At 36.3% G+C, this 16,215-nt stretch overlaps 1 protein-coding gene across 1 annotated transcript in view; it reads right to left on the minus strand.

The window, feature by feature from the left end:
* Positions 1-16,215, minus strand: part of ASIC5 (acid-sensing (proton-gated) ion channel family member 5) — a 62,703-nt gene that overhangs the window by 10,414 nt on the left and 36,074 nt on the right. The window contains exons 5-8 of the mRNA XM_006867910.1: positions 10,387-10,536; positions 8,873-9,020; positions 6,264-6,320; positions 2,572-2,740 (exon numbers count right to left, since the gene is read on the minus strand). Coding sequence (XP_006867972.1) covers positions 2,572-2,740; positions 6,264-6,320; positions 8,873-9,020; positions 10,387-10,536 — 524 coding nt within the window. The remainder of the gene's footprint in view (positions 1-2,571; positions 2,741-6,263; positions 6,321-8,872; positions 9,021-10,386; positions 10,537-16,215) is intronic.

Consider the following 16,215-nt stretch of genomic DNA (forward strand, 5'->3'; position numbering starts at 1 on the left):
ATAAAAATTCTAAAGTCTCTTGTGATTAACTGTTGAAAATACGTTAGGCACCTTTGAGAAACCGCAAATTGCGACCCTAGGCATCTGCATATTCTAAAGTTAGCTAGTGAAACTTCCCCATATGATTTAGGAGAAAAGCTGCTTGGGCCTACCACATGAGTTAGAACAATAGTGGCAACCTACCCCCAAATTGGCCCCGAGTTTCTGGAATCCGAAATGAAGCCGAAAAATGTAGAGAAAAGGTCCTGCATTCTCGGGAGTGGTCGGAGTTTGTCCCCGACCTTCCCCAGGATTGAGAGAGTAAAGAAGAAAAGATTAGAAGTTTTAACTAAGGACACTACTTGCTTGCATTCACAAATACAAATATGTACCTTTTGTTTACCACATGTTTGAGGAGAATTAGAATCTTTGGGAAAAGCCTGCTTTAGCTTTTTTAACTGACGATTTCTTAAGTTTCCCCTTTTTGATTAAAGTGTATGTTTGAAAGATGGCACGTAACCTCCCTGGGTCACGAGGACCTAGAAGTTAACCTTCAAAGTATAATTGCTTGCTTGACCTTTTACATGATAATGATCTTTGATTAGTCTAAAAGGAATCATGATGTTCTTAGAGGAATGTTTAAAGACTTTCCGTGAATCATTAGGGTTTATCACAAATGAATAACCACATTTTTTAGTGAATACCTGTAATTTCTTTTTTGTAACTGGTTTCCTCAAGAAATGAGAATAAAAGTCTAAGGTGGAGTTAGTTTTGCATGCATTATTGGCATCAGGACTATCTGCCTGTCAGGTTGCATCCAAAAAAAATACAGAGTGTGTCAGGTTCCTAACCTATAGAATGATAATGATAATTTTTGCTCCAACTATATTATACAGTGGAGTCTGGGTGTGACACTATAGGGTAAGCACTGGACTGCTAACCACAGGTTGGTGGTTCAAACCCACCAGCTGCTCCTTAGAAACCCCATAAACTGTCACTGTGAGTTGAAACTGACTCAATGCCGCTTTACATTAAAAACCTTTTGCAATTATTAAGAGGCTGAAACTTTATTGTTGTTAAGTGTCATCAAGTGGGTTCCAACTCATAGTGACCCTGTATAGGGTTTCTGAGGAGCAGCTGGTGAGCTTGAAATGCTGACCTTGTGGTTCAAACTGATTTTTCACTCCAGTGTATTAACCCACAGTGCCACACCAAGACTCAAACTATATTATATACAAGTAATTAGAGAAGGTGTCTATCAGAGTTGTATTCTTTCAACATACTTTTTCAGTTTGTAGGTTGTTGTTGTTGTTAAGTGCCATCTAGTCAGTTCTGATCCATAGTGACCCTGGATAGTTTGTATGGTGAACAAATAATCCGAGAATCTGAATTATATGAAGAAGAACATGGCATCAGGTTTGCAGAAAGACTCATTAACAACCTGAGATATGTAGATTATATAACCTTGCTTGCTGAAAAAGAAGAGAACTTAAAATACTGATGAAAACCAAAGACCACAGCCTTCTGTATGGATTGCACCTCAACATAAAAAAATCAAAAATCCTAACCACTGGACCAATAAATAACATAATGATAAATGGAGAAAAGATTGAAGTTTTCAAAGACTTTATTTTGGAAAAAAAAAAAAAAAAAAGACTTTATTTTGCTTGGATCCAACAGCAACACTTATTCATGGAAACTGCAGTCAAGAAATTAAATGATGTATTGCATTAGGTGAATCTGATGCATGTTACCTCTTTAAGGTGCCCAAGAGCATAGATGTCAGTTTGAGAACTAAAGTATGTCTGACACATGTCATGGTATTTTCAATAGACTCATATATACGTGAAACTTGGGCAGTGAGTAAGGGAGACCATAGAAGAATTGATGCATTTGAGTTATGGTGTTGCAGAAAAATAAAAGTATCGATGTTGTATGGTGTTAGTTAAAAAAAAGTATCCATGACTGCTAGAAGAACAAACCAATTTGTGTTTAGAGAAGTCCAGCCTGAATGCTTCTTAGAAGCCAGGAAGGTGAGACTTTGTCTCTCCTACTTCAGGCATATTATCCAGATTGACCAGTCTGTCCTTGGAGAAGGACAGCATGTTAGGTAATGTGGAAGGTCAATGAAAAAGAGGAAGACACACAATAAAATGGATTGGCACAGTGGCAGCAGCAGTGGGCTCACACTTAACAAGGATTGTGAGGATGGTGCAGGACTGGACAGTGTTTTGTTTTGTTGTGCATAAGGTCACTATGAGCTGGAACCAACTCAAAGGCACTTACCAACAGAATGGGTTTTCATATTTTAAAGCATTAATTAAAATATGAAATTTATTATTTCCCCAGTTGGGTCAATCAAATGTAAAACCAGGAGCAAGTTATTCAAGAAGATGTCATTTATATTCCACAGCATTAAATTGGAGGGTTAAAAGGTACAATATTATATAACTCTAAAAGGTTATGCTTTTATTGTTAATTCAGCAATGTAAGTTAATGCCTACTTTGATGGATCCTAACTTGACTTCTTGCATCTGTGAAAGTTAGAGTAAATAAATAAAATAAAATCATTTATAGAACTGGTAATAATACCTGGCATGCTCTTGGCTTTGATTCAACTTCTTGGAAAGGTATTTCAAGGCTTTTTGACTTGGAAAAGTGGAATAAGAGATCGTAGCAGGGTATTCTGTTTCTTCACAAGGAACAGGACAGGTAGAATTATGACTTCCCATTGTACATAAGCCCTTAGCTTCAATGTCATCTGAAATGTAAGTCATGACAGGATATGCAGAGAAGAAAGCTATGTCACAGAATAAATGATTGATCATTTTAAAGCTTATAATGTCATTGTTTGTTTTTTAAGTAGATAACACATTCTAGTACTCTGTTCTTAATAAATATTGTTTACATTTTAGTACGAATGCAACAAAGTAAACCATTAAAAAGAACACAAGTTGTTATCCTTGAAATTATTGAGCCATTAGATTCAGGTATTTGTTAGAAATAAGAACTTTCCAGAAAGTCTCTGTGTTTAATTCCATAAAATATCAGACATTTAAACTGGAGAAAGATGGAAGGTTGTTTATGGGATAGTTTGTCACATTGAAGGGAATTTTTCAAACATAATCATAAAAGTAAATAACTCAGGTTTTAACTAAATTCATCCTTAGGTGGTAACAGCAATAATGGGATCAAACATAACGATTATGAGGTAGGCACAGAGCTGGGCAGTATTTTATTCTGTTGTGCATAGGGTCATTATGACACCAAAAAACAACAACATATTTAGGCTTATCTCAGTATATTCTGGTATGAAAAAGACTGCAAACCATTTAAAGACTCTTGCTTGGGTGATCCCAGAAACGTCTAAATCAGCTTTCGAAGTTCTCTGTTTTCCATGTTTTCCTTGTCCCTTTAGTGCAGTCTGACTGTCCAGGTAAATGTGTCACTAACCTACAGGAGGTCAGACTTTTCTCCAACTTTCATTGAACCCACTTTCCAGCATCTACCTCACTGCTCCTTGCTCTTGGTTCTTGAGAGACATTCAGGTTTTTGTTATTCCTTTGTTTTTGAAAGCCCTTGTTCTTATGAATAAACCCTTTTCTTCTCCAAAATCTCCTGATTCATAACTAGCTTTGAAACTTGTTTGCAAGACTTTGACTCTAATATTCCTTCAGAACATATCTTTCATTATGTCCCTCTACTTCTTTAACTGTAACTACAAACACTACAAAATCTTATGTGCATGTGTGTACCTCCATATCCCACAACTGTCCTGCAACTCTTTCAACTTGAAAAATGCCTAGTGTGTTCTTCCCTTTTGGTTTTCTAACTCAAGTTCATTGAAGTATTCATTATAATACTTCATTTTGTTTTCCTAATTTTCCCTTTGAAATTTTCTGTTCCTCTCTTTTACTACATCATTTCTTCTATTCACTTTAGCTACTCTGTTTTCAAAAGCAAGCTTCAGTCTTTTCTGACATCTATTTTGATCTTTTTTTTTTTCTTTCCTATCTTTAATGACCTTTTGTTGTCTCTATGTATGATGTCCTTTGTGTTATCCCACAATTCATCTGGTCTTCCAAAATTAATGTTCAATGCATCAAATTTATTCTTGAGATGGTCTATAAATTCAAGGCTGTATAAAAACAAGGTTTTCAGGGACTTGTTTTAATTGTCTTCAATTTCAACTTCAACTTCTCTATGAGTATATGTTCTGCAGTCATCCCTGGACTTGTTCTGATTGATGATATTGAGCCTCCTCCATGTCTTTTTTCAACATGGAGTTGACATGATTCCATTCAGTGAAGACAATGTGCATAGTTGTCATTCATGTTATTTGAAAAGGTATTTATAACAAATAAGTCGTTGGTCTTGCAAATTCTATCATGTGGTTCTTGCCATTGTTTCTATCACCAAGACCATCTTTTGCAGTTATAGATCCTTCTTTATTTCCAGCTTTCCTATCCCAGTCACCAGTAATTATCAATGCATATTGATTGTATGTTTGATCATTTTCAGATTTGAAAAGTTACAGCAGAAATTGGCAAGCATCCTCAATTTCTTCATTAATTATTGATATGTAAATTTGAATAACAGTTGTAATAACTTAGATGCATATGTATATTATCCTATCACTGACAATGTTGTATTTCAGGATAGATCTTGAGATGTCCTTTTTAACAGTGACTACAATACTATTCCACTTCAAATTGGCATTATCAGCATAGTTGGTTGGTTGGTTGGTTATGTGCCGTGGAGTCAGTTCTGACTCATAGAGACCCTGTACAGGGTTTCTGAGGCTGTAAATCTTTACAGAAGCAGAAAGCCTCGTCTTTCTCCCACTAAACAGCCAGTAGTTTCAAACTGCTGACCCTGAGATTCACAGCTTGATTTGTAACCACTACGCTATCAGCATAGTTGTTGTTGTTGTCAAGTGCTGTCGAGTCGATTCCGACACATAGCAACCCTGTATAGGGTTTCCAAGGAGTAGCTGGTAGATAATACAATATGTTGGTTGGGTTCAAACTACTATACAATATGTTTGTCCATTTCTATGGCAGTGTTATTTCAAATACCAGCATTCATGATGGGCAGGTTTCAGCAGAGCTTCGAAACTGAGACAGACTAGGATGAAGACCCTGTTGATCTACTTCTGAAAAAAATTGGCCAGGGGAAATCTTATGAATAACAGTAAAATATTTTCTAATCAATGCCAGAAGAAGAGCTCTTCATATTTGAAGGCACTTAACATATGACTCTCCTTAGAATTGAACTAAATTATATGGATGAAGTACAGTCTTCCGGATCTTCATTTGCTGATGGCTATGATTCAAAATGAGAAGAAACAGTTGCAAACTCCCATTAATAACTGGAATATGAACTGTACAAATTATGAATCTTTGAAAATTAAATGTCATCAGCAATAAAATGTGCTGTAGAAAGATTGATGCCCTAGACATTACAAAGTGACATATGTGGAATAAGTTATGATAGAAAATACTAGAGAATAAACATTTGTTGGGGTTAATGGTATATAAGGAAAAAACTTATATTTAATAAAAAGTTGTTTCCATTGAACACGACATTCATGGATATGATTTCCATTTATGTAAAATAAAAATCATGCATTTAGCTATAATGCATTTATAATGAGATGAGTTAATGAAAGAATGGTCACCAAAATAATGACTGTAATTCTTAGAATAATGTAACTCCAAATTTTTACATAATTTATCTTCTATTCTGGAAAGTCTGAAATGTTTGCAATGGCCAAGTGACCAAGTGTTACTTATTATAATAAATAAACAAAAAGTCTATTCAAGCTATAAAATTTCTTTGGAAAATCATTCCTACAGATTTAGAAATAAAAACTGGAACTCTTTTACTTTATCATGATGTATCTTGAATTCAGAGTATCTTGAACTCAGAGTTATCTTTGTTGTTGTTATGTGCCATGGAGTTGGTTCTGACTCATAGCAACCCTGTACAGGGTTTCTGAGGCTGTAAATCTTTACAGGAGCAGAAAGCCTCATCTTTCTCCAGCAGAACAGCTGGTAATTTCAAATTGATGACCCTGAGGTTAGCAGCCCGATTCGTAACCACTATGCTACCAGAGCTCCTTAGATTTATCTTTAGTCTTTGTTTTTTTTTTAGCTATGCCTATATAAGTACTCTTCCTAATTATAGGAACATCTGTAATATTATTTAATGTCTTATTCTTCTGAAGAATTTTTACACAAATGGGTAAAATTAAAAATAAAATAATTAGTTAAGCCACTTACCAAGTACAGGAGAAACACAATTGTAAAATTTTTGCAGGTCACACTCTATCCCATTTCCTTAAAAAACAACAAAGAAAACATAGACTTTACATCACAAAATATAAGAAATGTATTGACAAAAATACCATTCTCACCTACTTACTTACCTATCAACCTGCTACATACATTATTTTTTGTAAAAGTATGATGACACATTAGCACTTAATGAAAATATACATTGTATTGCACGTTTAGAGGACTTTCAACACAGTCCATGAATGTTTGATGCTGCTCCTTCTATTCATTAATATATATGTGCTTGGTAACTGCCTTTCTAGAAATAGCGTGGAGCCAGTAAGCACCAATATTTGTTAATAACCTGATGTGGATCTTGAGACAAATAATGATGCCAGTAGGTGTCAGAGTTGGTTTGATTCAGGGCTTCAAACCATTTCTAAACAGTTGAACTATAGTTGATGAAATGAAACCAGAATGGATTTGAATTTGTAAAATGCGGCTGTACCAGAACAGTACGGAGTATGAAAAACTATGTATCTGATGCCCTACTAGAAATTTAATTTCACTCCTATAAAGCAACCAAGTTTCCTGAATGGCAGAATATGAAACAATGGTGTTCCATTCTAAAATGGTGGCTGATTATGTTGTTTTGCATGTCTATCACTCTCCACAGTCCTAATAGTAACCCAGTTCAGCATCAGGCTTCTGAAAGGGCTGACTGGTGCCTTAAGAGTTTCCCATTCCAGGGCCTAAGCACATAATTTTTTCTCATTCTGGTTACTGCTTGCATACATTTGAGGCTGTTCTAATTTTGCTGCATTGGCCATGACTGAACTAATTTGAAACAGCTCAAAACCCTGGTTTAATCCTGAGGCTGTTTCCAAACCATATTCATTGCTTCTTAATATTTACCAGTTCATTGTAAGCCATGTAGTGGTTACGAATCGGGATGTGAACCGCAAGGTCAGCAGTTCGAAACTACCAGCAGTTCCTCGGGAGAAAGATGAGGCGTTCTGCTCCCGTAAAGATTTACAGCCTCGGAAACCCTGTGCAGGGTCGCTATGAGTCGGAACCGACTCCACGGCATTTAACAATAACATTGTAAGCCATGTAGTCTCTAAGGTTAAATAGCATCGATGGCTAGTCATTTATCAAGAAAATAGTCAAAGCACATGCTTCCACTTACAAACGGTTGTGGATAGCTTGGCTTATAATAAAGAAATGTTCTTTGTGAAGGAACTAAAAGAAGTAAAATAAAAAGTTAGAAAAAAAAACCAACACAACTACTTCCAACATTAATTAGCAAAAAAAGTTTCACTTTTCCAAAGTATGCCTTTCTTCATGCAACATCTCTGCTGCAATGAAGAATAAAATTTTAGAAGTGACCCATGTTTTGAAGCTGATTTTTGGAATTGGATGTACACAGTATTAATGCAGATAGTTTAGTTAGTTCATATAATGTCTACAAGCCTCATGTATATAGATGTAAAGGAACAAAAGGAAAATCTAATCAAAAAAGGAAGTATTTGGTAAACCCTAATACTTTTGCAAGGGAGTCCTGGTGTGGTGCTTGTGGACTAATGCATCAGACTGCAAAGTCATTTAAACTTCAAGGTCGGTGGGTGGTTCAAGCTCACCAGCTGCTCCTTGGAAACCCTATACAGGGCAGTTATGGGTTGGAATAGACTCGATGGCACTTAACAACAACAACAAAATACTTTTCAAGTATCATGCTTTGCTTTTTATGTAGCATCTTGTCTTGTGTCTGGTCCACATTCGTTATTTAGGTAGTATTTTGTTGCAAGAATCAATAACATATTACATTGTAAGCATCATTTTCCATCTATCAGTTCAGACCTGTTTCCAATAACTTTGGAAATACAATTGGCAATGACAAAATCAGTCTAATTTAAGAAGAACTTATCTCTGAAAAACATAGTGTTTCTAAAACACAGTCTAGCAGTTTTTTAGAATGGCAGGTTTTAGAGGGATCAGAGATCTAGAAAATCTAGATTCTAAGGAGTCTTGGTATGACTGTCTGATAAGCACTGGATTTCTGACTACAAAGTTGCTCTTTGGAAAGTCTTTATAGGTTACTTAAGAATCTGAATTGATTAGTCAGCACTTAACAACAACAACAGAATGAAGGAAATGAACAATCTAAAAAAAAAAAAAATCCCTGAGAAATAGCTTTTGAAGTAGATGCTTTGATACCCTTGCTACAGAGACAGAAGCAGCATTAGTATACTTGTGTTGGAGAGTTTGTATGTGCAAATGTATGCATGGTGGGTCATGATGTGAGCATATACAGCCAAACTGCTTTGCTCTTAGTACCCTCAATGTTTCTTTATAGATATATTGGGAAAAGGGAATGATGAAAATCTGAACAAAGAAATCACTTATATGAAATACACTGTGCGATAGGCATGTAAAACCATTTAAATACTTGGTTTATCTTTATAGCAACCCTATAAGGAAGGGACCACACAATGGAATCAAACAAACCTAGGGTTATGAAAATACCATAGGACCAAGCAACATTTCATGTTGATTTACTGTGTCTCAATGAAAGTAAATATAATTAAGTAAAAGGGAAGTCATTCTTTATTTACCAGGAAGGAGAAAAGGCAAACATCCACATTGCCTTTGTATGTGCCATGCTTTGCATTCTTTCAAGCAACCAGATGTGCTGTATCTGCTATAATTCTTCAGCTTGATGTTAGGGTTGCATTCTCCCCAAGGGTACTCTTGATGAACTGTCTTGAGATGAAATAAACAAGAGAACTGGAGGTTTTTCTGAAGCAATCCACCCATTTCCATGGCAAGAGAAAAATCTTACATATAATATTAGTTTTCTCTCAGAGCTCCATGATTTAAAAATTTTTTCAGTTGACTATACATTTTCCAGCTTTGCCTGTTCTATTAACCTGGAAATCCCTGTAGGTTAATATCATAGTGGTCCTTTAAAGACTATCATAATGTAGTGAATCAATAGAGTCAACTGACTGATTTTCTAAAAATTAACTCATATATGGAAAATATACTATTAGCTTATGCAAGTTACACATTAATGTATTCAGCACACCTCCCAAACAGCAACCAATATCACAGAAGAAATCCTTTATTGAACATTTCTTGTCTGTAAAAGTAGCTCTGCTTGTGCTGTGGGTTAGGCCTTGAGCTGCATGGGAAGGAGATGAGGCTGTCTGCAACCATAAAGATTTAGAGTTTCTGAAATCCTAATAAAGGTCACAAAGAGTTGGAATTGACTCTTTTGGGCAGTGGGATTGGATTTTGGTTTTATTGTGTATGAGGCGACATGGTAAATGCTGTCTTTATTTCACTTAAACATTGTAGTAACTATGAAAGACAGTCCCCAGATTTTACGGGAAGCAGACGGGATTGCAGGAGACTACCTAAAAAATTACTGAGTAAGTATCTGGAGCAAGTGGTTGGCAAATCTGAGGCCAAACCTGCTGCTTTTCCAACTTTGCTTTTCTCTTTCCCAGACAGTCCCATTGAGATAACTAACAGTTAGCAACATGTCTCCCAGACTTAATGCCAATTTCCATTTCTATGAAATTTAAAACTACCTTGGACTTCATAGGCTTCCCAGCTTTCAATTATATTGCATATGTGAACTCTCTGTTTTTATTAATGTGTGTCTTCAGGCAAAAGAAAATAACCTCAAAGCACAGAATTTCCAGTGGTTGTTCTAAAGGCACTTTGCAGGATCAGACCACAGTGATCCATAGGGTTCTCAGTGGTTGGTTTTTGGAACTACATTGGTAATGAGTGCTGAGGAGTTGGTCTGACTCATAGCGACCCTGTAAGGGGTTTCTGAAGCTGCAAATCTTTACGGGAGCGGAAAGCCTAATCTTTCTCCCGCGGAACAGCTGGTAGTTTTGAACTGCTGACGCTGATGTCTGCAGGTCGATTCGTAACCACTACACTACCAGTGCTCCTTTGGAACTACATTGTCAGACCTTTTTTACTTCCTGCTTTAGTATGGAAGCACCATTGACACCTGTTCAACATCGGAGCAACACCAGCTTCTCCTGACAGACAACTGAGGGCATCACCTCATCCCTAATTCTCTCAGGCACAACATTTTGAGAATATTTACCTTCACTTGGCAGATGGTTACCCACGCATGCATTCCCACAGGTGAAGACAAACCTAAACCATCAAACTGTGGCACCTTATTTGGTGAATGGATAACAAAGACAATCCCAGCGTCAACAAAGCCAAGGGCTGGATCATCAGTGAACTCCTTCTGAAACAAAAATTCATTGTTTTCCAGTTTTTAATTGACTGTATCAATCCCACATAAATTTCATTTTCAATATCAGCATACCATCTCTTTTCATAGAAAAGTTATGAAAATTAATGCCTATAATATTTTTCATGGTAGAATAACACTTAAAATTCCAATATTTTGCCATAGATCAATTTTCATCTTAGCTGCATGTATTAGCACATATTATGACTGTTAATCATCTTCTCTCCTTTGGTCCTTGCTTTACCTAATTGCCTCTTAGTTCTTTCCTCCTTGTTGTCAGATGCCATCAAATTGGTTCTGACTCATATCAACCTTATGAACAATCGAATGAAACACTGCCTAGTTGTACACCATCCTCACAATTGTTGTTATGTTTGAGCCCATTGTTGCTGCCACTGTTTAATCCATCTTATTGGGGGTCTTTTTCTTTTTCATTGATCCTTTACTTTACCAAGAATGATATCCTTCTCCATGGACTAGTCACTCCTGACAACATGCCCATAAAACTAGAAATGAAGTCTCACAATCTTCGCTACTGGCTGTACTTCTTCCAAGATATATTTGTTTATTCTTCTGGTATTCCACTGTACATTAAACATCATATTCAAATGCATCATTTCTTCTGAGGTTTTCCTTATTCCCTGTCTGAATTTCACATGTATATGAAGCAATTGGAAATCTTATGGCTTTAGTCTTCAAAGCTATTTTCTTTGCTTTATTTGTTTTAGAAAATAATTTGACCCACTCTCCTTGGCATACAAATTTCTTGTTTTATTTAAAATCAATATTCACTTTTCAAAATCATTAATCAAATCCATTTGCCCATAATATTTAAGACATATTATTTCTTTAACACCAGTGATATCTTTATTTAGATATTTTGTCATATGAAGAAGTTTATATGACAAAAACTTCTGGAGCTTTTGCCTTTAGCTTTAAATTCAAGCTACAAGGATAAGGAATACAATTGGGAATATGATTGTTTTTTCCTGTGAATGGGTCAGTACATTTAATCGACCCACTTAAAATTCCATTTGTGACTTAGAGCCTATTTCTCCTATGACATGTGATTCGCTGATAACCCAGAAATTCTGGAGAAATATCTAGGTGCCACAGAGCTTACAAAAATGTGTAGAATTTACAGAGTGTAACTGCATTAAATATTTACATATGTGGTATATGCACTGTAAGCTAAGCACTTGAATGCTAACCACAAGATCAGTGATTCAAATCCACCATTCTTTCCTTGGAAATCCTATACACAGTTGCTATGAGTCAGAATTGACTCAATAGCACTTAACAGCAACAACAGCAAGATTGAATTTCATATGATTTTTGAATGACTAATATTTGAATATTTGTCAAGCTACAGGTGGGGCTTGATGGTGAATTAGGGAGAAGGGTCATGCAGACCTTCACCAGTAACAACATGGAATACCAGAAGAAACAGGCTCAAATGATGGTCCTGTACCTCTGAAGTCCATATAGGAGGATCAAAGGCTTTCTGTGAGTTGGATTTGAAGCTGAAGCAAGACAGGTGGTGTTTTCTGATTTGCAGTGGTCAGTGAGTCCTGGTGCAGCCATTTTCAGTGGGTCAGAGTAGATACAAGACTAATAGAGCATTCTCATCACAGAGGTCAGACTGATTGTCAGAGATAAAGGTGTGAATATTTTTTTTTTTCTGTTCTTTTATCTTTCTTTGACTGCCCACCTCCACTCTGGTGACTAGAAGGGGAACTTAAGTGAGTGTATAGAACCTGTAGAAAGTTCTATTACACACAAGCACAGATCTTCTCAGCAAAGATCACTGGGCGAAGCATTCAAGAAGAGGGAGGAGTCAACAGAAACAGCTAAAAATGGGAGTGTCTTCCAAAATGGCACTGGCCAACCCTGGCCTGTTTCTCTCTAGGAGAAACACCTAAATGGACTTGAAGAGAAGTAAGAGAGGCAAAAAAGGAAAAAGGTCAAAACATAAATCTTAAGTTAAATGTCCAATGGTAAAAATTGAATGTTTTCATGTGGTTTTAAAGGCAAGAAGCTGAGAAAAAGGCATTCAATTCTGACTCATATTTTGCTACATTTTTCTTGTGTGTGTGTGTTTGGCAAAAATAGACTTTATGTCCACTCTGGGTTTTTATAATCTCCCTTTTACCTTTTGGGGTGGGAGGCTTTACCTCTCTTTGCATTGCCCAACAGGAAACAACAATTGTGGTCATATTGCCAAGCTACAAATGCACCCTATAAAAATCTCACCATCTGGGGAAGAGCCAATACCAGCTGCTATACACCTGAGAAGTAAAAATAACAAACACTTGCTAAAATCACTGACTTTAGTAATAAAAGAAGTAAAAAGAGAAGTCTGTTTCCTGATCACCTCTACCATGAGGCAATCAGAGAGCCTAATAATACACCAACATACATTCTTCAAAGTATTGAAACTACAACAGCACTATGATGTCTAAAAAGCAACAGAAAATTTCTGCTCATGTCCAGAAAAGAGATAGACTATCTCTATCAAATGAGCTGGAGGTAGACTGAGAATTCCCATTGGAAGTATCTGGGATTTTATACAAAAATACACATACAGAAGCAAATGAAACTATACAAACTAAATATACAACAGATACAACAATAATCAGAAATTTAAAGACAGGGAAACTGTAAGTGGCTGGTGATGTTACATGAAAGGGTACTCAAAAATCAACTTGGAATTAATTATGTTCATCAAAAGCATTCTAATCTTTGTATGCTTGTTTCACATACAAGGAACTTGAAAACCAAAAAAATGGATGAGTGGGTATATGCATTGATCAGTACAATGGTTAATAATATTTACTGAATTCAAATGATTTACTATTGTAAACATTTAACAAAAACATGAGCTCTAGATACAGTCTTTGACAATTCCAACAAACTAAGTGATATGTTTAAAAAATAAAACCTACGAGCAATAGATCCGTGCTATATACTTTCTTTCAACAGTTCCAGCAGATAATTCACATATTTTTTTAAAAAGTATACAGAAAAGATTATTTATACTATAACGGCAAACTCTGGAAACTTTAAATACTCCTGATTTCAAAATTTATTACATGACTACAGTGTTTAAAACAGCCTGGTACTGGTACAATGAAAGATACATAGATCAATGGAACAGAATTGAGAATCCAGAAATTAACCCATCCACATATAGACAACTGATCTTTGACAAAGGGCCAAACTACATTGAATGAGTAGGAAATAGTCTTTTCAACAGATGGCTGGCAGAACTTGAAATTGATAAGCAATGACTGAAACAAGACCTTTGTCTCACACCATATACAAATCCCAACTCAGCATGAATTGAAGACCTAAATATGAATCCCAGAATTATAAAGTTCATCAGTGAAAAAAATAGGGACAAATTTAAGGGCTCTAATACAGGGCACACATAGACTACCCAACATTGTTAGAATTTCACAAACAAAAGAAGACAAAGTAATGATTGGGTCATACTAAAAATTAGAAACTTATGTGCATCAAAAGATTTCACCAAAAGAGTAAAAAGGGAGCCCATAGAATGAGAAAAATTTTTTTGCAACAACATATCAGACAAGGGACTAATCTCTAAAAAGCTATAGGAAACCACAACATTTCTACAAGAAAAAACAAATAAACCAATTTAAAAATGGGCACAGGACATGAACATATACTTCACCAAGGAAGACATTTAGGCATGCAACAAACATAAGAAATGTTCATGATCATTACTCATTATAGAGATGCAAATCAAAACAATGATGAGATATCATCTCACATCAGCAATAACAGTGGAGTTCAAAAAAGCAAAGGACAATCAATGCTGGCAAAGATGTAGCAAGACTAGGATCCTCCTACATGGCTGGTGGAACTGTAAAATATTTAAACCACTCTGGAAAATGGTATATCACTTCCTCAGAAAGTTGGAAATAGAAATACCTTATGATCCAGCAATTCTTCTACTTGGTATATGTTCACAAGAAATACGAGCCAAAACATGAGTTGTTGTTGTTGTTGTTGTTAAGTGCCGTCGAGTCGGGTCCGACCCATAGAGTAGATACATACATATCAATATTTATGCACAGCATTATTCACAATAGCAAAAAGATGGAGACAGCCTAAGTGCCCATTAATGGCTGAATGGATAAACAAACATTGGCACATACAAAAAATGGAATACTATGCTACCTTGATGAATAATGACGAAGCTGTCAACCACTGCATAACATACATGAACCTTGAGGACATTATGCTGAGTGAAATTAGTCAGTCACAAAAGTACAAATATTGTAAAATGCTTAATAAAAGATATCCATACTAAAAGAAAAAAAATATATTGTTAGTTACCAGGTGTGGGAAAGAGGAAAAGGCAGAGCACAGGTTAGGGGATAGTCACATCATAGTTCAGGAGTTGGAGAGAATAATATACAAGGAAAGGAAAAACCATACACAGAATGGGGGATGGGGTGGAAAAACAAGGAAGATCGGAGAACATTTAGGTAGGTTTTCATGAGCTAAATGGGACAGAGATAAATAATGATATATACTCAACCTTGGAACAACAGGGCTCTGTGATAAAGGGATCAAGGCATAATCTGAATGTAAAAGAGGAGAAATAATGTTAGGATGCTTGACTGTCTTATGATATTGGTTTCTCTTGCCTGCTATTGTAAAATAGACACTTGAGTAGGATAGAAAGGAATATCAGGACACATGATTACAGAAAGCTTGTAAACCTGTCTTCAGTCTATAACTGAATGGAATACCTAAAAGGGGTTCTAGAACTTGCTCAGTAAAACTGGCTTCTTGTGAAGCCTTTACCATGTATAGGACCTTTAGGGGAATCTTGAGCCCTATGCATAACCTTCTGAGGTGGGATATTACCACTTGAAAGGACATGCAGACCAGTCTGGAGTGGCTAGAGGAAAAAAAGATACTTCTTGAAAGAAAGACCAGCAGGAATAAAAAGGCAGATTCTTTGGTTTTTCTAAGGACAAGCAAGCTGTTCACCTGGGAGCCATCAAGGCAAGCCATCTAGTACCTTCAGGATAATTCCCCTTCCAAGACTGAAACTCAAAGGGAACAAACACATGAGCAGGCATATAAGCTTGCTGGTGCCCATGTTGGTCTACTGGTGAGTGGAAGAGGAGGAAAGGAAGCAATGAAGAAATGGGCTGAGTTCAACCACGTTCCACAAACTGGAGATGTGAGAGAGAAGAGGAAGGGCTGGTTGGCCCAAAGTGTGTTGAGACCTGGGGACACATGAGCCTACGGGCAAGGACATAACCACAGAGGGCTATAGCTCAGAGTGAAGCATCCAGCTGATATGAAGTGAGAGGAGATGCACAAGAACACCTAAACTTGCAGATAGTACCCATTTGACTTAGCCTTGATGACTTGATAATCAGAACTTGACTAGAGGAAGATGAAAAAAAAGAAAGAACAATTTTTGATAAAGGAAATGAGGGTAAATTGCTACAATTTGATGAACTTGACCTATACTCATGGAGATAGTAACTCTAAATACCAACAGAGAGGGAAGGAGTCTTCACATCAAATACCAGTGCTATCTCCTCTGTACATAGGATGGGCAACTTAGACATTGACTACCTAAAATAAGTGGGTGATAAAGTCAATAAGTGACTGGCTTACAAG

This window comes from Chrysochloris asiatica, unplaced genomic scaffold (genome assembly GCF_000296735.1).
Source record: "Chrysochloris asiatica unplaced genomic scaffold, ChrAsi1.0 scaffold00112, whole genome shotgun sequence".
Lineage (NCBI taxonomy): Eukaryota > Metazoa > Chordata > Mammalia > Afrosoricida > Chrysochloridae > Chrysochloris > Chrysochloris asiatica.